Below are 27,986 nucleotides of genomic sequence, written 5' to 3' on the forward strand. Positions count from 1 at the left end.
GAGTCGTTGACTCCGAGTGAGAAAGACAATGGTTCAACAGTTTTGAGCAAATTAATTTCTTCATTTGAAACTGTTGGACAAATGATTACACTCTAGATCAGCTAGTTGCAGGCAAGAGTGCAAGGTGGTATTGAATGTGTTACTCACTGTCTGTCACCTTGATTACTCAAAATTCTCTCTCAGTTGCACCTACGCTGTCAACTTTAAATCATAGACTAGATTGTAACAATCTCATGATGGGTACAGGGAAAATTCAAGTACCATGTAGTAGCCTAAACCTATCAATGTTACATTGAGCTGGATGAATGGAATATGAATGACAGTCATCCAACATGCTGTAATAGAAATAAGGCCATGCTCATAAAAAAAGTATCATCCTCCCTCATCTTAAATGGCACCGACCGCCACTGGCACAGACATCAGTTTAATGTCTAGTTTTGATTTACATTTAATTTAGTTGTCAACTAATGTAAATTCAATGTGAAATCAACAAAACATTTCACCATGTCATTGGATTTAGGTTAAAAGCCAGCAGCATACCACCCTGCATCCCACTGCTGGCATGCTTATGAAGCAAGACCAGATGCTGCTGGAAATGGTGTTGGAGGGCCAGTAGGAGGCACTCTTTCCTCTGGTCTAAAAAAATATTCCAATGACCCAGGGCAGTGATTGGGGACACTGCCCTGTGTAGGGTGCTTTCTTTTGGATGGGATGTTAAACGGGTAAAACCTGAGAGGTCATAAAGATCCCATGGCACTTATCGTGAGAGTAGGGCTGTTAACCTACCTGGTAAAATAACGGTAAAAAAAAAACATTGGGTGAAAAATGACTAAATGCCCATAAATTGATTTACTTTTTTCAAATGCAGTCAGTTTTCAACGGTGAGTCAATGTCATCACATTTTTGGGTTGAAATTATGTGGAAACAAAGTTGATTCAACCAGTTTGTGCCCAGTGGAATAGTACAGCTGGTGTACTTTAAGAATGTACTTTGGCAAGAAACCCTGTCCACAAGTGAGGCAGTTTCAGGGTTGATGGCTGACCCATTCTATTTTTATGGGTGGCTGACCCAGGTAAAAACCAGGGAGTAGCCTGGTGTAGGCTCCTTGGGAAAGTTAGACCCACACAGACGCTAAACGGGTGTCCCATGGAGCTTTTCATAAGAGTAGGTGTGTTAACCCCGGTGTCCTGGCTAAATTCCCAATCTGGCCCTCATACCATCATGGCCACTTAATCAATAATCTTTTATTTAGACAGGTGGGGACACCATTCAGACCAGGGTCTCATTCAAGGGAGGCCTGTGAGCCTGAACACACAACTCAGTACAACATAAAGCAAAATAACAACATCAATAAGATTAATCAAAACAAACACAATTATCACATCTCCCTCAAAATTGATCTAAACTGTCCAATGGTGACCAACGACTCCCAGCTTCAAGGTGACCTGAAGGCTATTCCACGAGCTGGGGGCCTAAAAACTCAAAGCATTTCCCCCCCAGCTCAGTGGAGACCCTCGGGACCTCCAGAACCAGCCAGTCCAGAGACCTTGTCTGAACATTTCTGGATCTCCAATTAATATGTGAGCTGAGGTGGTGGAGGAGTCTCTGAAGAACAGCTTTATATACAAAAAGTAGCCAATGCTGGGCCCTTCTGGTAATCAGAGACTCCCAGCCAACAGAACTATACAAAAATGCAGTGATATGTATGAAAATGGTCCCCAGTGATAAAAAACAGTGCTGAGTCATTGACTGAGTCTAAAGGTTTTAAAACGGAGGCTGCCGCATGCATGTAGAATATATCACCATAATCAAGTACTGGGAGAAGTGTTGCTTAAACAATCTTCCTTCTACTTTCCAAAGTGAGTCAGGATGTATTTCTACAAAAGAAACCAATATTAATTATCTGCTTTTTAAAATCAGTTTTTCTATATGTGTTTTAAAATCAAAAACCCAAGTACTTATAATGGGGAACATGCTCAATTTGGGCTCCCTTTAAATAAATCAGATTTGACCTTTCAGACACAAGTCACATGATTTGTATCTGATTTCAACGAACCTACAAAGGTGGTTTGAAATAGCCGATTCGAATCGGATATGCAAAAAATTGGATTTGAGTCACTTCACACTGCCAATGTAAACAAGGCTTGAGTCGTTTGAGGAATGCCATCTGCATCCACATATAAATTAATTTGTAATAGACTAACGAATGATCAAATAAGCATCACGTAATTCAGCACTCCATACAAAAAGGCTTTCGCGGACATATTTAGTACGGAGTAAGTCCCCTCGCTTTGCCTCTTTCTCTCTGTCTATACAATATTTTTCTCTCATTCAGACGTAAAGTGAAAAGTATGCAAGCATTTTATGACATTTCGATGTGCATGTGATTTGTATCCGGTCATGGAAAATTGTAATTCTAGAGTGGCTATGACTGCAGAAAATAGTCAGATTCGTCCTCAATCAGTAGTTTAGCTAGCTAACCAGTTAAGCTAGTTTTATTTGTTTTAAAAACCTCAACACACTGCGTCTGGGTTCGAATAGCTAATCATACAGTGGGATAGATGTGCAGTAGCAACAAGGATCGTGTGAGATGGGCTTTAAATGAATAAAATTATTTAACTTTGAATCAAATCTAAGTGAAAGACGAGCAGACAAAAGGATGTGTATACAATAGCACAGCAGACTTCGTTGGTTTTCAGCTTCTGATTTCACCCGCACCCCTTTCGTTTGGGATACAAAACACAGAGAAAATGGAGTTTGAGGACCAAGCACTGCTCCAAACAATGCAGTAGAACCGAGATGAAGAGGAGCCCCAAGATACTGATGACTACGCCAATCAAGATGCAAGACAACGCACGTTTCGAGGAAAAGCTCATTGAAGAGGGAAGAAGGTACATAAAGAAGACTACTTCTACGAGGAATGTCGAACGTTAAGGCAGCTGCACACTGGTAGTAGTGGGGAGTCGACTCGATTATTCGACTCCGAGCCTGTCGACACCAATTTCTGCATGTCAAGCTTTGATTCCGCTAGGCATCACGCCTTAACATTAATTATTTTTGCCATGCAGGTAACGATTCTATGAGAACACCATTTCTTCTTATCTTTCACAGCAAATAAATAAAAAGATGGTGGAGAGAGAGATGGGAGGGGCATAAGTAGGCATGTTGGCCACCAGGCAGTCAGTGAGAACTGTAATCAAAAGATGTAGGCTATAGGCTATCGCAATGCTGTATTTCGCTGAGCTATTCTACACGCTACAGACCGAAGACCCAAACACACACTAGAGAGAGGATCGGGGCAGGCAGAGAGACAGCCAGACCTGTGGATATAGGCTGTATCTTGGTAATCTGTATCTATCAATGCCTTGTAAATTCACCAAAAGTATATTAAAGTATATATTAGGCTATCAATGAGTACGGCTAAGCTATTCTTCATAGTGCCAGTGAATTGAAGTTGAACATTGCCAAATGCATCAGTTTAATTACGTCTAATTGTGCAATAAAAATAATTGCCTAAAGCTTATGTAATGAAACCCTAGCTGGTGGTTGAAGGCCAATGTCAGGGCTCTCCAAACCTGGAGCGTTACCTTCCTGTAGGTTTTTGCTCCAACCCCAGTTGTAATTAACCTTCAGTTTATCAACCAGCTATACTGAACTAAAATATAAAAAGCAACATGCAACAATTTCAAAGATTTTGCCAAGTTAGTTCATATAAGGAAATATATGAAATAAATGAATTAGACCCTAATCTATGGATTTTACCGGGGCACAGCCACGGGTGAGCCTGGGAGGGCATAGGCCCAATCACTTGGGAGTCAGGCGCAGCCAAGGATAATTAGTTCTCTCCCAAATCAAATTTTTTATATAGCCCTTCTTACATCTGCTGATATCTCAAAGTGCTATACAGAAACCCAGCCTAAAATCCCAAACAGCAAGCAATGCAGGTGTAGAAGCACGGTGGCTAGGAAAAACTCCCTAGAAAGGCCAAAACCTAGGAAGAAACCAGGCTATGAGGGGTGGCCAGTCCTCTTCTGGCTGTGCTGGGTGGAGATTATAACAGAACATGGCCAAGATGTTCAAATGTTCATAAATGACCAGCATGGTCAAATAATAATAATCATAGTAGTTGTCAAGGGTGCAGCAAGTCCGCACCTCAGGAGTAAATGTCAGTTGGCTTTTCATAGCCGATCATTAAGAGTATCTCTGCAGCTCCTGCTGTCTCTAAGGAGTTGAAAACAGCAGGTCTGGGACAGGTAGCACGTCTGGTGAACAGGTCAGGGTTCCATAGCCGCAGGCAGAACAGTTGAAACTGGAGCAGCAGCGCGGTCAGGTGGACTGGGGACAGCAAGGAGTCATCATGCCAGGTAGTCCTGAGGCATGGTCCTAGGGCTCAGGTCCTCCTCCGAGAGAGAAAGAGAGAATTAGAGAGGGCATACTTAAAGTCACACCGGATAAGACAGGAGACTTACTCCAGATATAACAAACTGACCCTAGCCCCCCGACACAAACTACTGCAGCATAAATACTGGAGGGGTCAGCCCCACAAAAGGGCTTTATTACAGACAAAATACTCAACACCCCGCTCCCTCTACCCTCAGACATTTCCGCAGGTGAAGAAGCCAGATGTGGAGGTCTTGGGCTGGCGTGGTTACACGTGGTCTGCGGTTGTTAGATTACTTGTGGAATTGTTAGATTACTTGTTACATATTACTGCACTGTCAGAACTAGCTACACTCGCATTAACATCTGCTCACCATGTATGTGTATGTGACCAATCAAATGTGATTTGATTTGAGGCTGGATGGGCGTACTGCTAAATTTTCTAAAATGACGTTGTAGGTGGCTTATAGTAGAGAAATTAACATTGAATTCTCTAACAGCTCTGGTAGACACTCCTGCTGCCTCCTTGCAGCATGCCTAAGGCACGTTCACGCAGATGAGCCTGGGCATCTTTCTTTTGGTGTTTTTCAGTCAGTAGAAAGGCTTTTTTAGTGTCCTAAGTTTTAATAACTGTGACCTTAATTGCCTACCGTCTGTAAGCTGTTAGTGTCTTAACAACCGTTCCACAGGTGCATGTTCAATAATTGTTTATGGTTTATTGAACAAGCATGGGAAACAGTGTTTATTAAACCCTTTACAATGAAGATCTGAGAAGTTATTTGGATTTTTACAAATTATCTTTGAAAGACAGGGTCCTGAAAAAGGGACATTTCTTTTTTTGTTGAGTTTAGTTAATGTACTAGCAAGTTTTATGTATTAGTAGCCAAGTAACGTTATACTACCAGTACATACTGCTGCAATTATATGCTGTGTGGTTCATAAGGATAGCGTAACTAACAAATTGTCAGCCAACATAATGTATAACGTAACTTATTTGAAAAGTAGATTTAAAAAAAAAAAGTTTTGCAATGGGTAAATTCTACTTAACTTAGTCCACTCTATTTATAACAGATGCTATTTTTTGGAACAGAAAAGAGTATTGACATCAAATATTTAATTGATGAGAACATTTGCAGAATGTTGGCCAAAATCCATCTGGTTCCATCTTCTCCCACTGCCCGGCAGTGGGCTTCCACTTTTCCCACTTGTGCTTCGTTGGTGTTTATTTTCTGTTTAGTGTTGTGTTGGTCGTTTTATTGTGTTTTTTTTTCTCCAGTGTTCATTAAAATATTTAAAATATGAACACTTACCACGCTGCGCATTGGTCCGATCCTTGCGACTCCTCGTCAGAAGAAGAGGACGAGCATTACAGGATTGGAATTTGTGACTTGCAAGCAGTAATAGAGCACTCCAGCAAGCAGGCTGCCTGCATGCAGAGCATCAGTCAACATTCCATACAGCAGTTGGAACAGATCACAGGTAGTCGACACAACAAAACAGCTGGAAAAAAAAGAGAGTTTCTCAAAATATACACAAAAAACGAAGAAAAGATTTGACTGCTGTGGTAGTCCATGTTCTCCTGCAATCTTGTTTTACATTTGTAAGTAAAGCAGCGGCATGTTGGGGAGAAGAACATCAAGGGAAGATGTTCTAAACAGATATCGAAATGAATTATGGTCATTGTAGTTAATTACCACGTTTGAGGTAGACTAGATTGAATATTTGCTTAATAAAAACTACAACTCAGCATCCCAAAGTTCCTGACTTGATTTCTGACTTGAATTATTTGATTTCTTTAGAGAAACAGTGCGTTGGGCTCACATACACTACAAGCAGTTCGTTTTTTTGTGTATATCCATTAGGTGGCTTGGTGAGCCAGAGTAGCTTACCAAGCAAGAGGGGACGAGGCATGTTTTTACTCTAGCTAGCGATGATATTTGAACCTCTGGATCTGGTGTTATATACTTTTTTATACAACGGGTGGTTCTAATCCTGAATGCTGATTGGTTAAAACCGCATTCCAACCAGTGTTTATTCCACAAAATTATCTTCACTGCAGATGTGACTCTTTAAGAGGGCGACTACGCTCCAGATCACCTTCTGTGCTCAGAGGTCCTTGATGACGATCTACCCCATCACACACCACTCCTATTAATCAACTAAAACAATGGGCATTTATATACTGTGTCCCAGTATTTCTATGCATGTCTGTGAGTGAATTATGAAACAATTACTGTATGCAGATGTGCAAAAAATTGTGATGTAGATTTGTTCTTGCCATTTCTTGATATATTTTGAATAAGAATAAGTTGCAGACTATGGTTGCTATGGAAACACAAAAATGTAACTAACAATGTTGTCAATATCCAAATATCATCTGCAATAGTTTTTACAGTACACTCTTAGAAAAAAAGGTGTCATCTAGAACCTAAAGGGGTTATTCGGCTGTCCCCATAGGAGAACCCTTTGAAGAACCATTTTTGGTTCCAGGTAGAATCCCTTCCACAGAGATTTCTACATGGAACACAAAGGGTTTACGTGGAACCGAAAAGGGTTCTCTTAGGAAGACAGCCGAAGAACCCTTTTGGAACCCTTTTTTTCTAAGAATGTTGATAATAGGTTGTAGTCAGGTGGTCATTACCAGATTATGATGTCTTAACTATGATGACGCCTTAACTATGACCAGTAAGCTACATAATATAGTGGTCAGAATTATCACAAACTGGTGGTTGTAAAAAATTAAATATAGTTTTCAAACAGAATAAGACATGGTAAAAAAAACATCATACTGAGGTCTTTTAAACCAGTTTTTACCCACTGGGGTCGTTCTCCCCTGTTTTCTCTTCTGCACACTTTTTGGGGGTTGCCACTAGTTACCACAGCCACAAAGTAAAATTGTCTCGAGTTAAAATTCATAAAACAAAAATGTACTTTTTGGTCCTAATTTATGGTTAGGTTTAAGCAAAATGTTATACATGTGGTTAAGTTTAGGTGTAAAATCTGATTTTAAACATATAAATGTTTTAAATAGGCGGGGTTTAGACATCATTTTGACTTTGGGTGTGGTAACTAGTGATGACACACTTATTGGCCCCTTTGACTTTCCATACTCGGCATTGAGACGTAAAGTGAAACGTCTGCATGCATTTTACGACATTTCGCCGTGCATGTGATTTGCATATCGAATAATGTAAAATGCCAACTCTCAAGTGCCAATGATTGCAGAAAATTGTTAGCTAGAGTCGTTATCAATCGTTGTTGTTTTTTTAGGTGCTTGTCTTGTTCCTTTCTAAACCGGATCACACTGCGTCTGGTGTGGAGAGAGGAATAGCAGACCGTAGACAGTGGGATAGGTGTGCAATTGCAACAACAAGCTTTGGATCGTGTGAGATGTTTTTTTTTTCTTTATATCAAATCAAACGCTTCAATTGCTACCTGCAGAAGCAAACAAAACTGTTGTTCATAGAATAACATAACAGACTTCGTTGGTTTGCGTCCTCTGGTTTTACCCGCACCCTTTCTGTTCAGATACAGTTCAGAGAAAATGGCGGAACTTGAGAAGGAAGGACTGAACCAAACAATGCACGAGAACCGAGATGAAGATGAGCCCCATTATACCGATGACTCTAAAACAAGCAAGATTCAGGACGACGCAAGTTTCGAGGAAAAGCTAATTGAAGAGGTCAGAAGGTACAACAATTTGTACAACACCTCATTGAAAGACTATAAAGACTTCACAATAACCAGCAACAGCTGGAAGGAGATAGCCCAAACTCTGAGAGTAGAAGAACAGGTTTGCAGAACGAAATGGAAGAAATTGAGAGACAGATATGTCAGACTGAGGAGGAAAATGAAGGGGAAGAGTGGGGATGCAGCATCGGGAATACAAACACAAATACTCACCACGCTGTCCTGGCTGTCTGGCTTCATTAAACACAAGGAGACGAAGTCAGACTATCCACAGGTAAAAATACTACTTCTATTGTCAATTAACCTTTTCTAGCCTAGATCACTACCCAGTGGGCCAAACCTGGATGAAAAGCCGATGACATCTTATTCTGGTCGCAAACGGAATGTTTTTTTTTTTTGTTATGTCTTTTTGCTGACCATAGTATGACGTATTTTACTGACCTCCATAGGACCAGTCGGTCATAAATCTGACCACTATATTATGTGCTATGTTATGTACTGGTCATAGTTAAAACCATCAACCTGGTAATGACCACTTGACTACAGTTTATTACCTACTATAAAAAGTATTTCTGAGGATAAAGTTGGATTTTTTTTTCATTACATTTCTATTTGTTTCCATAGGCACCAATTAAAGTAAAATTCTGCAACATATTCTTGCATTTTAAATTAGATCAAGAAATGGTGAAAACAAATCTATTTTTTTGCAAATCTGCATACAGTAGTTGTATCATAATTCACCCACAGACACGAGTAGAACGACTGGGACACAGTATATAAAGGCCCATTGTTTTATCTTCGTAATGATTAATAAGAGCTGTGTGATGGGGTAGATCCTCATCAAGGACCTCTGAGCACAGAAGGCGATCTGGAGCGTAGTGGTCCTCTTGAAGAGTCGTGTGATGGGTCAGATCTGCAGTGAAGAGAATCAGCGCATTACAGCTTTATCCATTTGAGATTTAAAAATAACTAGAAAAGGACCTTAATGAATAAACTTAGTAAACTCAGCTGGCTAAAACTATTTCCATGGTACTAGTTCAAGATGTTTGTGGCTGTTATAGCTTAGTGAGAAAAAAAATAGCAACTTTGCGTCCTACTCCACCACGGAGATCAGGGGCATATTTTAGGACTTTCAAGGGGGCCTGCAACACATCAACCTTGTGAGTTTTCTGGCTTTTCATGACACTGTAAGCATAAAACGAGGTGAAAATAAATAAACGATTGGCGTAATGTGGGCATGCCGGACGGAACAATTAACACACAGTAAAATATCTTTAACAGGCAGAATCTGCTAAACCTGTCTTGTTGTCAATGTCTCAACTGCTCACATTTTCTTACCAACTACAATGGAACACACAAGTGGTAGCAAAGGCTTGTTTTCTCCTCTGTCCATTCATATTGAAGTGGGACGTTCATTCATTGGTCATCAGTCTGAAACATTTCAAAAGAGGATATCAAAATTAGACAGTAGTTGGATAATAAATGTGTACCTCATCTCTAAAGGATGAAATTGTGCTTAATACTCCTTATACATTTGTTGTTGGTGTGTTTATATAAAGTTGTAATATTCAAACAACTTTATATAAACACACCGCTCCATAATCCTGAGGACATTGTCCCGGACGGAGGTTCCCCCCAATTGAGGACAGCTTGGCAGTCTTATTCATTCTCACTGAGGGATCCACAAACAAAACACTACTGAAAACATTTAATCCCAAAACAAACTGATATTCAGAAACAACAACACAGAAACATAACACATTTTGCAGCACATTTTCTAAGATGGTCAATGAGGCTTTCCAATTGATGGCTCTACATTTTCAGACCTAGATTACAAAACTTTTTGATATTGATCACCAATATTAAAATTTACAAACAGACTTAATGGAGATGTGAGACCTGATGCAGAGAAAAACCTTTAATGATCATCAGCATAGCTAGTACAAGAGGTGGGACCAAGTCACTATTAAAGTCACAAGCAAGTGACAAGGTCCGAGTCCCAACTTGAACAGGTTTTTTCAAGTCAAGTAAAAAAGTCGGAAGTTTACATACACCTTAGCCAAATACTCAGTTTTTCACAATTCCTGACATTTAATCGTCAAAAGATTAATTGTCTTAGTTAGGATCACCACTTTATTTTAAGAATGTGAAATGTCAGAGTAATAGAAGAGTGATTTATTTAAGTTTTTATTTCTTTCATCACATTCCCAGTGGGTCAGAAGTTTATATACACTTAATTAGTATTTGAGATTCCGAAAGATTGGAAAGCTGCCGCGGTCATCCCCCTCTTCAAAGGGGGTGACACTCTAGACCCAAACTGCTACAGACCTATATCTATCCTACCCTGTCTTTCTGAGGTATTCGAAAGCTAAATTAACAAACAGATTACCGACCATTTTTAATCCCACTGTACCTTCTCCGCTATGCAATCTGGTTTCAGAGCTGGTCACGGGGTGCACCTCAGCCACGCTCAAGGTCCTAAACGACATCATAACCGCCATTGATAAGAGACATTACTGTGCAGCCGTATTCATCGAACTGGCCAATGCTTTCGACTCTGTCAATCACCACATCCTCATTGGCAGACTCGATAGCCTTGGTTTCTCAAATGATTGCCTCGCCTGGTTCACCAACTACTTCTCAGAGAGTTCAGTGTGTCAAATCGGAGGGCCTGTTGTCCGGGCCTCTGGCAGTCTCTGGGGGTGCTACAGGGTTAAATTCTTGGGCCGACTCTCTTCTCTGTATACATCAATGATGTCGCTCTTGCTAATGGCGAGTCACTGATCCACCTCTACGCAGACGACACCATTCTGTATACTTCTGGCCCTTCTTTGGACACTGTGTTAACAACCCTCCAGACGAGCTTCAATGCCATACAGCTCTCCTTCCGTGGGCTCCAACTGCTCTTAAATACAAGTAAAACTAAATGCATGCTTTTCAACCGATCGCTGCCTGCACCTGCCCGCCCGTCCAGCATCGCTACTCTGGACGGTTCTGACTTAGAATATGTGGACAACTATAAATACCTAGGTGTCTGGTTAAACTGTAAACTCTCCTTCCAGACTCACATTAAGCATCTCCAGTCCAAAGTTAAATCTAGAATTGGCTTCCTATTTCGCAACAAAGCATCCTTCACTCATGCAGCCAAACATACCCTCTTAAAACTGACCATCCTACCGATCTTCGGCAATGTCATCTACAAAATAGCCAATACCCTACTCAATAAATTGGATGTAGTTTCACAGTGCCATCTGTTTTGTCACCAAAGCCCCATATACTACCCACCACTGCGACCTGTACCCTCTCGTTGGCTGGCCCTCACTTCATATTCGTCGCCAAACCCATTGGCTCCAGGTCATCTACAAGACCCTGCTAGGTAAAGTCCCCCCTTATCTCAGCTCGCTGGTCACCATAGCAGCACCCACCTGTAGCACGTATATCTCTCTGGTCACCCCCAAAACCAATTCCTCCTTTGGCCGCCTCTCCTCCCAGTTCTCTGCTGCCAATGACTGGAACAAACTACAAAAATCTCAAACTGGAAACACTTATCCCCCTCACTAGCTTTAAGCACCAGCTGTCAGAGCAGCTCACAGATGACTGCACCTGTACATAGCCCATCTATAATTTAGCCCAAACAACTCGCTCTTCCCCTACTGTATTTATTTATTTATTTTGCTCCTTTTCACCCCATTATTTCTATTTCTAATTTGCACTTTCTTCCACTGCAAATCTACCATTCCAGTGATTTACTTGCTATATTGTATTTACTTTGCCACCATGGCCTTTTTTTGCCTTTACCTCCCTTATCTCACCTCATTTGCTGACATTGTATATAGACTTATTTTTCTGTTGTATTATTGACTGTATGTTTGTTTTACTCCATGTGCAGCTCTGTGTTGTTGTGTGTGTCGAACTGCTTTGCTTTATCTTGGCCAGGTCGCAATTGTAAATGAGAACTTGTTCTCAACTTGCCTACCTCTTTAAATAAAGGTGAAATAAAATAAATAAATACGTTTGGTAGCATTGCCTTTCAATTGTTTAACTTGGGTCAAATGTTTCGGGTAGCCTTCCACAAGCTTCCCACAATAAGTTGGGTGAATTTTGTCCCATTCCTCCTGACAGAGCTGGTGTAACTGAGTCAGGCCTGTAGGCCTCCTTGCTTGCACATGCTTTTTCAGTTGTGCCCACAAATATTCTATAGGGTTGAGGTCAGAGCTTTGTGATGGCCACTCCAACACCTTGACTTTGTTGTCCTTAAGCCATTTTGCCACAACTCTGGAAGTATGCTTGGAGTCATTGTCCATTTGGAAGACCCATTTGCGACCAAGCTTTAACTTCCTGACTGATGTCTTGAGATGTTGCTTCAATATATCCACATACTTTTCCTGCTTCATGATGCCATCTATTTTGTGAAGTGCACCAGTCCCTCCTGCATTAATGCACCTCAACAACATGATGCTGCCACCCCCGTGCTTCACGGTTGGGATGGTGTTCTTCGGGCTTGCAAGCCTCCCCCTTTCTCCTCCAAACATAACAATGGTCATTATGGCCAAACAGTTCTATTTTTGTTTCATCAGACCAGAGGACATTTCTTCAAAAAGTACGATATTTGTCCCCATGTGCAGTTGCAAACCATAGTCTGGCTTTTTTTATGGCGGTTTTGGAGCAGTGGCTTCTTCCTTGCTGAGCAGCCTTTGAGGTTATGTTGATATAGGACTTGTTTTTACTGTGGAAATAGATACTTTTGTACCTGTATCTTCACAAGGTCCTTTGCTGCTGTTCTGGGATTGATTTGCACATTTCACACCAGTCTGTTCATCTCTAGGAGACAGAATGCGTCTCCTTCCTGAGCGGTATGACGGCTGCGTGGTCACATGGTGTTTATACTTGTGTACTATTGTTTGTACAGATGAACGAGGCACCTTCAGGCATTTGGAAATGGCTCCCAAGGATGTACCAGACTTGTGGAGGTCTACCATTTTTTTTTCTGAGGTCTTGGTTGATTTCTTTAGATTTTCCCATGATGTCAAGCAAAGAGGCACTGAGTTTGAAGGTAGGCCTTGAAATACATCCACAGGTACACCTCCAATTTACTCAAATAGCCCATCCGAAGCTTCTAAAGCCATGCCATTATTTTCTGGAATTGTCCATGCTGTTTAAAGGCAGTCAACTTAGTGTATGTAAACTTCTGACCCACTGCAATTGTGATACAGTGAAATAATCTGTCTGTAAACAATTGTTGGAAAAATTACTTGTGTCATGCACTAAGTAGATGTCCTAACCGACTTGCCAAAACTATAGTTTGTTAATTAACAAGAAATTTGTGGAGTGGTTGAAAAATGAAATTGAATGACTCCAACCTAAGTATGCAATGCAGTTGACTTGTTCAACGACAAATCTTGGTCTATTTATTCACCTGATAGCCCTTCTCATTATTTTGTTTACAACACATTTTGATTATGTAATTGTCAAAAATAAAATAATATGGACCATGTACCAGTCTTAAGGGGCATGAAATCAGCATGGCAGGTTGATGGGCTCAGTGTACATTTATTTACAGGTTAAAGCACCATATTATACCAAATATACAAGTAGATTTATCATATGTACACAGGCAATAACCTGTCCTATTTCTTTTGGGCTATCTGAACAGACACTGGTAGAGGGCAAGACTGCACAGCCTCCCCTTGATAAACCAAATAGAATCTTTCTAACAGCAGCTTAGAGGTACATACATTCATGCATTCGGAAAGTATTCAGACCACATGTCTTTTTCCACATTTTCTTACGTTACAGGCTTATTCTAAAATGGATTAAATATTTTTTTCCCTCAATCTACACACTACCCCATAATGATAAAGCAAAAACAGGTTTTTAGTTGTCATTTTTTTAATGAACTGCTATCATATTTACGTACGCATTCAGACCCTTTACTCAGGACTTTGTTGTAGCTCCTTTGGGAGTGATTACAGCCTTGAGTCTTCTTGGATATGACTACAAGCTTGGCACACTTGCAATTGGGTAGTTTCTCCCATTCTTCTTTGCAGATCTTCTCAAGCTCTGTCCGGTTGGATGGGGAGCATTGCTGCACAGCTATTTTCAGGTCTTTCTAGAGATGTTCGATCGGGCTGGGCCATTCAAGGACATTCAGAGACTTGCTCCCGAAGCCACCCCTGTGTTGTCTTGGCTGTGTGCTTCGGGTCGTTGTCCTGTTGGAAGGTGAACCTTCGTTTAGTCTATCATCAAGGATATCTGTGTACTTTGCTCTGTTCATCTTTCCCTCGATCCTGACCAGTCTCCCAGTCCCTGCCACTGAAAATCAAATCAAATTTATTTATATAGCCCTTCGTACATCAGCTGATATCTCAAAGTGCTGTACAGAAACCCAGCCTAAAACCCCAAACAGCAAGCAATGCAGGTGTAGAAGCACAGTGGCTAGGAAAAACTCCCTAGAAAGGCCAAAACCTAGGAAGAAACCTAGAGAGGAACCAGGCTCATGTGGGGTGGCCAGTCCTCTTCTGGCTGTGCTGTGCGGGTGGAGATTATAACAGAACATGGCCAAGATGTTCAAATGTTCATAAATGACCAGCATGGTCGAATAATAACAAGGCAGAACAGTTGAAACTGGAGCAGCAGCATGGCCAGGTGGACTGGGGACAGCAAGGAGTCATCATGTCAGGTAGTCCTGGGGCATGGTCCTAGGGCTGGACTGGGGACAGGTCCTCCCTGAGAGAGAGAAAGAAAGGAGAGAATTAGAGAACGCACACTTAGATTCACACAGGACACCGAATTAGGACAGGAGGGGTACTCCAGATATAACAAACTGACCCTAGCCCCCCGACACAAACTACTGCAGCATAAATACTGGAGGCTGAGACAGGAGGGGACAGGAGACACTGTGGCCCCATCCGAGGACACCCCCGGACAGGGCCAAACAGGAAGGATATAACCCCACCCACTTTGCCAAAGCACAGCCCCCACACCACAACATCCCCACAGCATGATGCTGCCACCATCATGCTTCACCGTAGGAATGGTGCCAGGTTTCCTCCAGATGTGACGCTTGGCATTCAGGCCAAAGAGTTCAATCTTGGTTTCATCAGACCAGAATCTTGTTTTTCGTGGTCTGAGAGTCCTTTAGAGTCCATGTGCCTTTACCTAGGAGTGGCTTCTGTCTGGCCACAACCATAAAGGTCTGATTTGGTGGAGTGCTGCATAGTTGGTTGACCTTCTGGAAGGTTCTCTCATCTCCAAAGAGGAACTCTGGAGCTCTGTCAGGGTGACCATCGGGTTCTTGGTCACCTCCCTGACCAAGGCCCTTCTCCCCTGTAGGTTCACGATTGCCCAGCCAGCTCTTGGAAGACTATTGGTGATTCCAAACTTCTTCCATTTAAGAATGATGGAGGCCACTGTGTTCTTGGGGACCTTCAATCCTGCATAATTTCTTTGATACCCTTCTCCAGATCTGTGCCTCAACAAAATCCTGTCTCTGAGCTCAATGTACAATTCCTTCAACCTCATGGCTTGGTTTTTGTTCTAACATGCACTATCAACTGTGGGACCTTTATATAGACCGGTGTGTGCCTTTCGAAATCATGTCCAATCAATTGAATTTACCACAGGTGGACTCCAATCAAGTTGTAGAAATATCTAAAGAATGATCAATGGAACAGGATGCACCTGAGCTCAATTTCCAGTCTCATAGCAAAGGGTCTGAATACTGTTTTTTATAAATTTGCAAACATTTCTAAAAATCTGTTTTTCACTTTGTCATTATGGGCTATTGTGTGTAGATTGAATAAGGCTGTAATGTAACAGAATGTGGAAAAAATCAAGGGGTCTGAATACTTTCTGAATGCACTGTATATGCACTTCCCAGCAAACATGACCCCATTCGGTGGCCAACGGCTAGCCCACACCAAGCCCACCCGACACAGGCTAGCTCACACCAAGCCCAACTCCGGTTATCCCGCACCAAGCCCGCCACGGGCCGGCCCGCACCAAGTCCAGCATGGGCTAAAGGCATCCGCATGCTTCCCAAGCGATACAGTTCGGTAGAGTTTGTGCATATATTATTTTGTGACGTTTTGGACTTCGGTGAGGTTTCATTCGGCTGTTTGGGCACACAAATGTTTTTCTAGAGGCAAGCTGAAGCTCTGAGCCAACGTCTACGCCCTTTCGTCTGCGATTGGTCAACAGTGGGGATTCTTCAATAAAGTCTTTGTTGTCATTCAACGAGAGACTACTCGTTTTCATGCTCATTTTTTTTATTGAAAAATACTGCACCAAACATCTTGGATGTAAAATTTCATGACTAAGATCTGACTATTGTTGGGTGTCTGAAAATGGACAAACAGTACTATTGTCGCTTTTTTTCTTGTTTTTCAAGCGAATGTCTTTTTAAGGGAGTATGCAAGCACACTGGTTCGGCTAGCCGAGTTCGGCTAGGTGCCAGCCGAACTGAAGCATGCTGACGTCTTAGCCCACACCAAGCCCAGCTAGAGGCGGGGGCTCATTATAATATTTGGGGATAGGATTTGCGCACAGTTATTTTTGGGCAACTGTTACTGAGGGTTGTTCCAGTTTGAAGTATTATGTTGTGTGATAGCCTAAAATTTGGTATCTTGTACACTGCAAATGATAGTCTTTAAAAATACTTAAATAAGTGCATGTGACACATCTGAAACCTACCAGTTTCTCACTTAAAAATATATGTAAGATAGTAACAACTTGGTTGTCTTTCTGATGCAATATATCATGTTCCCTAAACACCTATAAGACTTTATGCATTTAATTAAATTGTAATAAATACATTCTCATTAAAGAGCAAGGTGCACCTCCCGATTGGTGCAGCGTTCTAAGGCACTGCATCACAGAGTTGTGGTGTCACTACAGCCTGGGGTTAGATCCCAAGTAGGTGTGTCCAAACTTTGTGTGTGTGGGGCTCTGCCAAAACGGGTGGGTCTCTGCCAAAACTTAAGAATGGGAAGCATGGAAATGGCGCACATAGAACATATCTACCTCTTTTTTTAGACTTGCTTTGAATGAGAATTACAGATCTATAACTCACATTTCTATGTGAATTTGGTTGGGTTGACCAAAAAGTGACGCACAGCAGCTTTAACAAAAAATACAAAATGCAAGCTTCATAAGTAAATAATCCATTTCAAGCAATTTTCGTCTACCATGCTAGTAGGCCTAACTGTTGCTTGATGCCACATTGCTTGGTGAGCTTGCAAAGTAAACAGTTAATATTCTTGATCACCAAACCATTTTTGGAGCTGCATATTTATTTATGGCAATCCTCTCTCCCTCCAAATTGACGTTTGACTGCCCCCGATCCAATAGCTGTACAGCTATCTGTTCACTAGCTCACCTGACCTGTGCTAAGTTTGCTGGTCCAATCAGAGGACCAAGTGTGCGTTTCAATAGCCAATCTGTTGCACATTTTGTTGCTAGGGGAATCCATGGAGACTCTGCCACAAAATTAGTGACAAAATGTTACAAAACCTGGCCAGATCATTTCAAGTCATCAGTCTCAAGCCAAGGTCCCAGGTCTTGAGCCTCCAAGTCAAGTCTAGTTATTTTATATCAAGTTGAGTCTCAAGTCATCAAATTTGTGACTCAAGTCCAAGTCATGTCACTAGAGTCCTCAACTCTGACTAGTACAAACCTAGCTCTTACCAAGCTGGTTAGTAGGAATCATTACACATTGAAGATCAGAGAAAAAAACATTTGAAACTTACTGTCAATGACTGGATTTAAGGAGGGGTGGTTCTGTTCTCTCCTTTCGCTGGGATGTGGCTGAAAAGGTCACCGGTAACTGAGTGGGTGGCCAAGCACTGGAAAACATCTCCACTTCGCTGACCCTCAACACTGGGGCCCCACAAGGATGCGTGCTCAGCCCCCTCCTGTACTCCTTGTTCAACTATGACTGCGTGGCCATGACTGCGTGGCCATGCACACCTCCAACTCAATCGTCAAGTTTACAGATGACACAACAGTAGTGGGCTTTATTACCAACAATGACGAGACAGCCTACAGGGAGGAGGTGAGAGCACTCGGAGCGTGGTGTCAGGAAAACAACCTCTCAGGAGCCTGAATAAATTTGGCTTGTCACCTAAAACCCTGACAAACTTTTACAAATGACACAATTGAGAGCATCCTGTCGGGCTGTATCACAGCTTGAAGGTGCGGTGGGATTCGAAATGGTCGATAATCTGTTTGTTGACTTGGCTTTCAAAGACCTTAGAAAGGCAGGGTAGGATAGAAATAGGTCTGTAGCAGTTTGGGTCAAGAGTGTCCCCCCCTTTGAAGAGGGATGACCGCAGCTGCTTTCCAATCTTTGGGAATCTCAGACGATACGAAAGAGGTTGAACAGGCTAGTAATAGGGTTTGCAACAATTTCGGCAGATCATTTTAGAAAGAAAGGGTCCAGATTGTCTAGCCCGGCTGATTTGTAGGGGTCCATATTTTGCAGCTCTTTCAGAACATCAGCTGACTGGATTTGGGAGAAATGGGGAAGGCTTGGGCGAGATGCTGTGGGGGGTGCAGTGCTGTTGACCGGGGTAGGGGTAGCCAGGTGGAAAGCATGGCCAGCCGTAGAAAAATTATTATAGTGGACTTATCGGTGGTGACAGAGTTTCCTATCCTCAGTGCAGTGAGCAGCTGGGAGGAGGTGCTCTTATTCTCCATGGACTTTACACTTTTTCCCAGAACTTTTTTGAATTTGTGTTGCAGGAAGCAAATTTCTGCTTGAAAAAGCTAGCCTTGGCTTTTCTAACTGCCTGTGTATATTGGTTTCTAACTTCCCTGAAAAGTTGCATATCACGGGGCTGTTCGATGCTAATGCAGAATGCCACAGGATGTTTTTGTGTTGTTTAAGGGCAGTCAGGTCTGGAGAGAACCAAGGGCTATATCTGTTCCTGGTTCAAAATGTATTGAATAAGAAGGTGAGGAAGGCATTTCTTTAAATAACCAGGCATCCTCTACTGACGGGCAATGAGGCAGTGATCGCTGAGGTCTTGGTTGAAAACAACAGGTGTATTTAGAGGGCAAGTTGGTTAGGATGATATCTATGAGGGTGCCAGTGTTTAGGGCTTTGGGGTGGTACCTGGTAGGTTCATTGATAATTTGTGTGAGATTGAGGGCATCAAGCTTAGATTGAAGGATGGCTGGGGTTTTAAGCATGTCCCAGTTTAGGTCACCTAGCAGCACGAGCTCTAAAGATAGATGGGGGCAATCAGTTCACATATGGTGTCCAGAGCACAGCTGGGGCCTGAGGGCGGTCTATAGCAGACGGCAACGGTGAGAGACTTGTTTTTAGAGGTGGATTTTTAAAAGTAAAGTTCAAATTGTTTGGGTACAGACCTGGATAGTAGGACAGAACTTTGCAGGCTATCTCTGCAGTAGATTGCAACACCGCCTCCTTTGGCCGTTCTATCTTGTCTGAAAATGTTGTAGTTAGGGATGGAGATTTTAGTTTTTGGTGGTCTTCTTAAGCCAGGATTCAGACACGGCTAGGACATCCGGGTTGGCAGAGTGTGCTAAAGCAGTGAATAAAACAAACTTAGGGAGGAGGCTTCTGAAGTTAACATACAGGAAACCAAGGCTATTACGGTTACAGAAGTCATCAAAAGAGAGCGCCCGGGGAATAGTAGTGGAGCTAAGCACTGCAGGGCCTGGATTCACCTCTACATCACCAGAGGAGGAGTAGGATAAGGGTACGGCTAAAAGCTCTGAGAATTGGTCGTCTAGGACGCCCGGAGGAGAGAGTAATAGGAGCAGGTTTAGGTATAGGTATAATGTATAGACAAAGGTATTAGTAGGATGTGAATACAGTGGAGGTAAACCTAGGCATTGAGTGATGATGAGAGAGATATTGTCTCTAGAAACATAATTGAAACCAGGGGATGTCATCGCATGTGTGGGTGGTGGAACTGAAAGGTTGGATAAGGTATAATGAGCATGGCTAGAGGCTCTATAGTGAAATAAGCCAATAAACACTAACCAGAACAGCAATTTACAAGGCATATTGACATTAAGGAGAGGCATGCTTAGCCTCTCCTTAAGGGTCATAAGGGTCCAGTGAGGTCGTTTGGGGTCACGGCGATTCAGACAGCTAACCGGGCCATGGGTAGCAAGCTGGCAGAAGATGGTCTGTTTTTAGCCACCTTGTGCGTTTCCGTCAGTAGATTAGTGTGGTTCCGTGTGGTAGAGGGGACCAATCCAATTGGCGAAATAGTTATAGTGGCCCAAGAGAATTGTCTGATAGACCTATTCAGATAGCAGCCGATAAGACAGCTAACGATTAGCGGGCCGCAGATGGGCGTTCAGGTTACGTCGCGACGGAGGGGCCAGTTGGATAACTCCCTCGGGCAGATAACGTCGGTAGTCCAGTCGTGATGGCCAGGTGGGGCTCCGCATCGACAGTAAAACTGGTCCGGATAGGTGATTGTAGCCCAGGAGTGACTGATGGAACTATTCAGCTGGCTAGCTCCGGAATAGTTGATGTTTGCTCCGGGACCGACGTTAGCCAATAGTCACTCGGATAGCAGCGAGCTAGCTGCAAGATCCATCCAGGTGTAAATGTCCAGAGCTTGCGGTAGAAATGAGGGGATATGGAGAGAAAATAGGTCCTGTATGCTCTAGTCTGAGTCTCGTTATACCATCTATTGTACCTGCTTATGCCACTTGGCCATCACTCATCCATATACTTACATGTACATATTCTCATTCACCCCTTTAGATTTGTGTATTAGGTGGTTGTTCGGGAATTGTTAGATTACTTGTTAGATATTACTGCACTGTCGGAACTAGAAGCACAAGCATTTCGCTACACTCGCATTAACATCTACTAACCATGTGTATATGGCAAATAAAATTTGATTAGATGTTTAACCTACAATTTCTATCGACTCCACAGATTGCGAGTTGAAGATAAATACTTTTACTAAGAGTATTAGTAATTGACTGACCCGGTCTCTCTAAATCTCCCAAGAGTACTATTTCTATGGTCAATTTCAGAACAATATTATGCATTTTAGCCATTCCTGAGATGAGAAACAGGCTACCAGAGGGCAGAGCTTCAATGATTGTATGCCCCAAATATTCAACTTTTTGTTGGTGGCAAGAATACTATATAATAATTTTAGCTGGAAAGCACGAAGTCTTGAATCTTGCGTGGTTTTATATATCAACTCATACACCCTGTACCCTGGAATCGGTACCTCAAAAATCTCTTCCCAGCTATTTTGTCATCTGTATGGCACAGCCGTCAACATCCTGTAATTAACAGGCTGCTCTCGCGTCAACAAAGCTTTGGTTTTCTATAGTATGTAAAGCTGGCTAGTTAGCTGATAAGCAGCTCATTCTACTCAGCACCTACTGGACCGCTGCATCAGAGAGTCAGACAACTCTATTCTTTCAAACACACGGTTCTTTCTAAACAAGTGTGCTCTGGGCTTGATAGATACTGACCACGAATAGGAGATTTGATGTGTAATGTAATAAGCAGTAAATATTCAATGTTGTCTGTGCACTTAGTTTGCTACCATCCCATAGCATACATTGCATTTGAAGCGTGACTGGCTCATCTCATCTGATGTACGGAGACAATTTCCTATTTTTCTTCCCTTTTTGTTGTCAGTCCTGTTGTTCCCCCAAGTGGGGATTCATGCTCTCCGATTGGGTTAAAGTCAAGTTGTTGGCCACTGACAAGTATTGCGATTCTACAAGTAGAAACGATAGGTTTGTCGCTACCGGGATGGCACGCAGCAGGTGCCGCTTTTGTTCTTGCAAGAGAAGGCCTCCCTCAGTGATAAATATCTATTGGCAGTGAGATCCTCAGTTTGTTTCATGCTTTAGATAACTGGTCAGTAGATCAGTCAGATTTAAATAATTTTTCATGACGTCAAAAAAGATGCCATGAAAAATACGTCCTGACCACATTTCAAACAGGAAAAAGACGTCTTTATCATGTCATATGCCCACTGGGTAGCCTATGCTATGGTGAGCTCTAGACCTAATGAAAAACAATACATTATAATGTTGATACTGCTAGGTATTTCAAATGATTAGAACTAGCTACTACTATAAAAATGTATAGACCTAAGTTATTTGTTTAGCTATTTATCGAATGCTATCTATTCTAATTTGGACTTTAACCGTATTGAAAAGTAGACTATCTATTACAAAATGATGTTTTAGAGAACACAGATGATAGTAGGCCTACTGGTAATTATGACATTTTAAAATGTTTTTCCAGGAAGAGGAGATGGACACCTCAGAAGACCTACAAGATGACAACCTGATCGAGGGGGAACACTTCCACAGTTCTAATAGTGAGCAGCAAGATGGACATTTGGCAGTTAGGAGGAATGTAATATTAGAACGAACAAAATTCAACCAAAGACAACAAGAAGCAGGAGAGACTGCTGATGATTTTATCACTGCACTTCATTGTTTGTCAGAACATTGTGGTTATGGAGCTCTGCTCAGTGAGATGATAAGAGACAGACTAGTCGCAGGCTTACTTGACAGGAGACTGTCCAAGCAATTACAAATGGACCCAGAACTCACACTGGATAAAGCTGTTACACGCATTCGTCAAACTGAAATTGTGGAAAAGCAACAGGACCTGCAGGAGAATATCTTCAAAGCCGCCAGCAGCACGGAAAATGAGGACCGTGTGCTTTCATGTAGCAAACATCAATGCCCAGCCAATGTCCAGTGCCAATCAGAGAAGAATCAAAACTCAGAAAGACCACAACAACACCAAACAATGCAGAAGAATGCAGAAGATCCCCTAGATACTGATGACACTGATGGCTTCAGTACTGGAGGAGAAAAGCCTCACTACTGCACCTACTGCGGTAGGAGCTTTCAAAAAGTGAGGGATCTTATAAGACACCAGCGAACGCATACCGGAGAGAAGCCTCACAACTGCTCTGATTGCGACAGAAGTTTTGCTCGATTAGATAAGCTTAAATTACATCAGCGAACACATACTGGAGAGAAGCCTCACCACTGCCCTGATTGCGACAGAAGTTTTGCTCGATTAGATAAGCTAAAGATCCACCAAGAAATACATATAGGAGTGAAGCCTCACAACTGCCCTGATTGCAACAGAAGATTTGCTCGATTAGATAAGCTTAAGTCACACCAAAAAATACATGCAAAAGACAAACACATATTTCATTCCTCTGACTGTGCGAAAAGCTTTGTCTTATTGGAGAAGCTTGAAAAACACCAGCTGGATAATACCTTCAAAGCTACCAGCAGTGCATCCAATGTAGATCGTGTGCTCACACAACAGAGAACATTCAGCAAAGTCAGAGAGAGTAAAAGGCAGCAGAGTAAAATACGAGCTAGAGCTCCAGGAAAGAGAACACCAACACATAGCAAAACAGTACAGGAGAAGGAAGAGGAGCCCCTAGATACTGATGACTCTGATGAGTGGATCGAAGGTTTCAGTCCTGGAGGAGAAAAGCCTCACTACTGCTTTGACTGCGGTAAGAGCTTTAGAAAAGTGAGGGATCTTATAAGACACCAGCGAACACATACTGGAGAGAAGCCTCACCACTGCCCTGTTTGTGACAGAACTTTCGCTAGATTAGACAAACTTAAATTACACCAAGAAATACATACAGGAGTGAAGCCTCACCACTGCCCTGATTGTGAGAGAAGTTTTGCTCGATTAGATAATCTTAAATTACACCAAAAAATACATATTAAAGAGGAACATAATGTTACACTGAACCATCAAACTGAAATGAATGTAGACTGTGTGCACACACAGCAGGGAACAGCCAGCAGAGGCAGGCAGAAGAGTAAAATCCGAGCTAGTGCACCAGGGGAAAGAATGGTCCAGTCACATCCAGGCAAAGACTCCCCTTACGAAAGTTCAGTTCGAAAGAATCGACACTCAGAAAAACTGCAACTACCCCAAACAACGCAGGAGAATGAAGAGGATCCTGAAGATACTTCTGTTAACTGGACAGAGAGTTTCAGTACTGTAGAGAAGCCATACATCTGCTCCGACTGCGGTAAGAGCTTCAGACTAGAGAATCGTCTTATAAGACATCAGCGAACACATACAGGAGAGAAGCCTTACGACTGCCCTGACTGTGACAAAAGTTTTGCGCGATTAGATCATGTTAAGTCACACCAAAAAACACATATGAAGGAGGAACGTAATTTCCACTGCTCTGACTGTGTGAAAAGCTTTGTCCGATTGGAACAGCTTGAAAAACATCAGTTAACACACAAGAAAAGTTACCGCTGTTCAAAGTGTGATGAAAGGTTTTCAGACCTGGTTGACTGGAAAGCACACTTTTTAGTACACCGAGAGATCCTCCACTGTCCTGACTGTAACAAGCAGTTCTTGTACAAGGGACTTTATGAAAGACACAGGAGAACACATTTGAGAAAAAGAGAGAAATTTCTCTGCACAATATGTGGAAAGGAGATTCACAACTTTAAAATACACATGCGAGTACACACGGGAGAGAAACCATATCACTGCACTGAGTGTGGGAAGAGTTTTGCATATACAAAATCGTACAAATCACATATACTAACACATACCTCTGGTGAAAGAGCAACCTATCCTTGTTTGGAATGTGGAAAGACTTTTACTCGCATAGATGGCATGGTGAGACACGTGAGGAGGGTTCATACTGGAGAGAGAAATCATCAGTGCGGAGACTGTGGAAAACGATTCTTTCGAAAAGAGTCACTGAAGAGACACAGTCTTGTTCACACTGGAGAGAAACCATACCAATGCTCTATCTGTGGGCAACGCTTCTCCCAAGATGGCGACAGAAAACGCCACGAGAAGAGGCACTACTCTGGTGTCTCAGAGTTCCTCGATCTATAATGCAGAAGTGGTGTTTGGTATTGCAGGAACCCACCCAATCGATGTCATTTCTAACCAGGTGGGCTGGAATTGCCACCACCGACTAGAAAATACACATAGATAGACTTTTGCTGATACACAAGTCTGAGTATTACTGTTTTCATGGAAGTATTTCTTTTTTTCAAAAGTCTTATTTTAAATGTGTTTTAATATTTTTTTTCAACAACTATCAATAGTGGTCATTGTTAAATTATGGGCCTTCCCCATTGGAGATTTTTAGTCAGCTATATTGTATTAAAGATGCACAATGCAGAAATCTCTCCACCATTTTCCTGGTTGCTGAAATTCAAATAGTTTGGCTAATTTCAATTTATGTGACAAAACAAGCAAGTATAGTGTACAATGGTACCATCTATACCGTTGTGAAATATATTTTCCAGAACAAAAATTATTGTACTTTCAGCCGGTGTACAAAAGTGAAAGACAGAACAGGAAGCATAGAAATGGCGCACATAGAACATATCTACCGCTTCTTAGACTTGCTTTTGATGAGTGACAGATCTATAACACACATTTATATGTGAATTTGGTCAGGTCGCTCAAAAAGTTATATATTTCAGCTTTAATGTTGATATTTTGTTTATCAGCTACTTTGAAAAGATGCCAATGAAAGGTTCCCAACTACAACCTTCGGGTGAATACATTTGTCTGAAATTTGCTCTTAAGCTGCAGAGGTCAAACAAATTCTCCAGCTGGCTGCCACCTATGAGGGATCAGCGACCCGGAGTTGGGACAAGGCATGGTGGGCATCTACAGGTCAGATACACCACTGAACTCTACAGACAAAGCCCAATACCTTGCCTGGCTAACCATTGACATCGATCCAGCCAACTGACGTTTCTTCTCCACGATGAGCTTGGATTTGCCTTAGAACGTGAACACATTCTGACCTTTCTGATTGGTCCCAGAAATTGATAGGTTGGGCCAGCGCCGGCCTGCATGATGACGTTATCAACTTTTATACTTTGCATGGTTAAGATTTGTTAGACTATCCAATCACTGATGAATTGGTTGGTACAATGATTCTCATTTTGAAGTCACACAAATAACTTCTAGGATGGCAACGCCTTCAGAAAGTTCATACCCCTTGACTTATTCCACAATCTGTTGTTACAACCTGAATTCTAAATTGATTTTTTTTCTCATCCATCTACACACATTACCCCATAGTGACAATGTGAAGATATGTTTTTTGAAATGTTATCAAATTTACTTAAGTATTCACACTCCTTTGAGATGACACTCCAAATTGAGTTCTTGTGCATCCGATTTCCTTCGATCATCCTTGAGGTGTCGCTGCAACTTAATTGGAATCCACCTTTCTTAAGGTCCCACAGTTGACGGTGCTTGTCAGAGCAGAAACTATACAATAAAGTCCAAGGAACTGTCTAGATCTCTGAGAGAGAATTGTGATCAGGCATATATCTGGGAAAGGGTACTGTATAAAACTATTTCTAGAGTGTTGAAAGTTTAAGAGCACAGGGGTCTCCCTCATTGGGAAATTTAAAAAATGTGGAACTCCCGAGAGCTGGCCATCCGACCAAACTGAGCAACCGGGCAAAAAGGACCTTGGTCAGGGAGGTGACCCAATGACCACTCTGACAGAACTACACAGTTCCTTGACTGAGATGGAAAAACCTGTCAGAAAGACAACGGTCTCTACAGACTTTACCAACCTGGGATTTACGGGAGTGGCCAGACAGAAGCAACTCCTGAGAAAAAGGCACATAACAGCACCCCTGGAGTTTGCAAAAAAGCACATGATCGACTGAGAGAATAAGTCAAAAGATGCTCTGGTCTGATGAGACAATTTTTACTCTTTGACCTCAAATGCAAAGCGCTATGTCTGGAGAAAACCAGGCACAACTCATCACCCATCTCTACCGTGAAGCATGAATGGCAGCATCATGCTGTGGGGATGCTATTCAGCGGCAGGGATTGGGTGTCTTGAAAGGATGGGGGAGCAATGAATGGAGCCAAATACAGGCAAATCCTTGATGAGAAGCTGTGCAAATAACCTTAGACTGGGGGCGAAGATTTATGTTCCAACAGGACAATGACCCCAAGCATACAGCCAAAGCAATGCTAGAATGGCTTCAGAACAAGACTGAAAGTCCTTGAGTGGCCCAGACTTGAATCCCATTGAAATATCTGTGGAAAGACTTTAAGATTGCTTTTCATTGCCATTCCCCATCTAACTTGAGGTTGAGAAAATCACCAAATCCAGATGTGCCACGCTAATACATACATACCCAACACGACTCAAAGATGTAATCGCCGCCGAAGGTGCTTCTACAAAGTATTAACTCGGGGGTGTGAATTATAGTGTAATTTAGATATTTAATTTAATACATTTTCTAAAAACATTATTACTTTTGTCATTATGGTGTATTTTGTGTAGATGGGTGTGAAAAATAAATAAATTGGAATTCAGGCTGAAACACAATGTGGTCAAGTGGTATCAATACTTTCTGAAGCCAATGTATGTAGCGATGAATAGAGCAGTGGAATTAGGTTCAGGGTGTCGCCAGGCAACCCAATACCATCATTAGTTAGGCTTTTAAATGTCACTAGATGGGGGACATGTTCACATTAAAAAAATGTTTTGTGTGTTTCTACTTTTAATCATGTTCATATTTGTATATTGTTGTTCCCTCTGTGTTATACAATCTGCCTTGCAAACTATAATTTTTAATAAAAGATAAGTGGGCATAGTTCAAATGTTGGGGAGACTCTCTTTGGCTGTGTTTACACAGGCAGCCCATTTCTGGGGTTCATTCAGTTATTTCAACGGTTTGTGCTGAATGACATGTTTTCCCAAAACGGTGCACACCGTTCAACAGCAATTCAGTACAGTACTGTTGGAGTTTAACCTCTGGGATCGGTGCCCCCCACGCGGGACGGTTAAGCTAATGTGATTAGCATGAGGTTGTAAGTAACAAAAACAAATCCCAGGACATATCTGATATTGGCAGAAAGCTTAAATTCTTGTTAATCT

General features: G+C 42.0%; 1 protein-coding gene across 3 annotated transcripts; it reads left to right on the forward strand.

The window, feature by feature from the left end:
• Positions 1-2,138: 2,138 nt before the first annotated feature.
• On the forward strand, positions 2,139-27,702 carry LOC118363856 (zinc finger protein 585A-like). 3 transcript variants are annotated; one of them, XM_035745128.2, is made up of 3 exons: positions 7,500-7,765; positions 7,909-8,344; positions 22,337-27,702. In XM_035745128.2, the coding sequence occupies exons 2-3, from the start codon at positions 7,925-7,927 to the stop codon at positions 24,947-24,949; spliced, it is 3,033 nt and encodes a 1,010-aa protein (XP_035601021.1). In that variant the 5' UTR covers positions 7,500-7,765; positions 7,909-7,924; the 3' UTR covers positions 24,950-27,702. The 3 variants fall into 3 exon arrangements, with proteins under 3 accessions (XP_035601022.1, XP_035601021.1, XP_035601020.1); XM_035745129.2 differs by lacking the exons at positions 7,500-7,765; positions 7,909-8,344 and adding an exon at positions 2,139-2,276; XM_035745127.2 differs by having other exon boundaries at positions 7,500-8,344.
• Positions 27,703-27,986: the final 284 nt, after the last annotated feature.

Source organism: Oncorhynchus keta, chromosome 30, assembly GCF_023373465.1.
Source record: "Oncorhynchus keta strain PuntledgeMale-10-30-2019 chromosome 30, Oket_V2, whole genome shotgun sequence".
Lineage (NCBI taxonomy): Eukaryota > Metazoa > Chordata > Actinopteri > Salmoniformes > Salmonidae > Oncorhynchus > Oncorhynchus keta.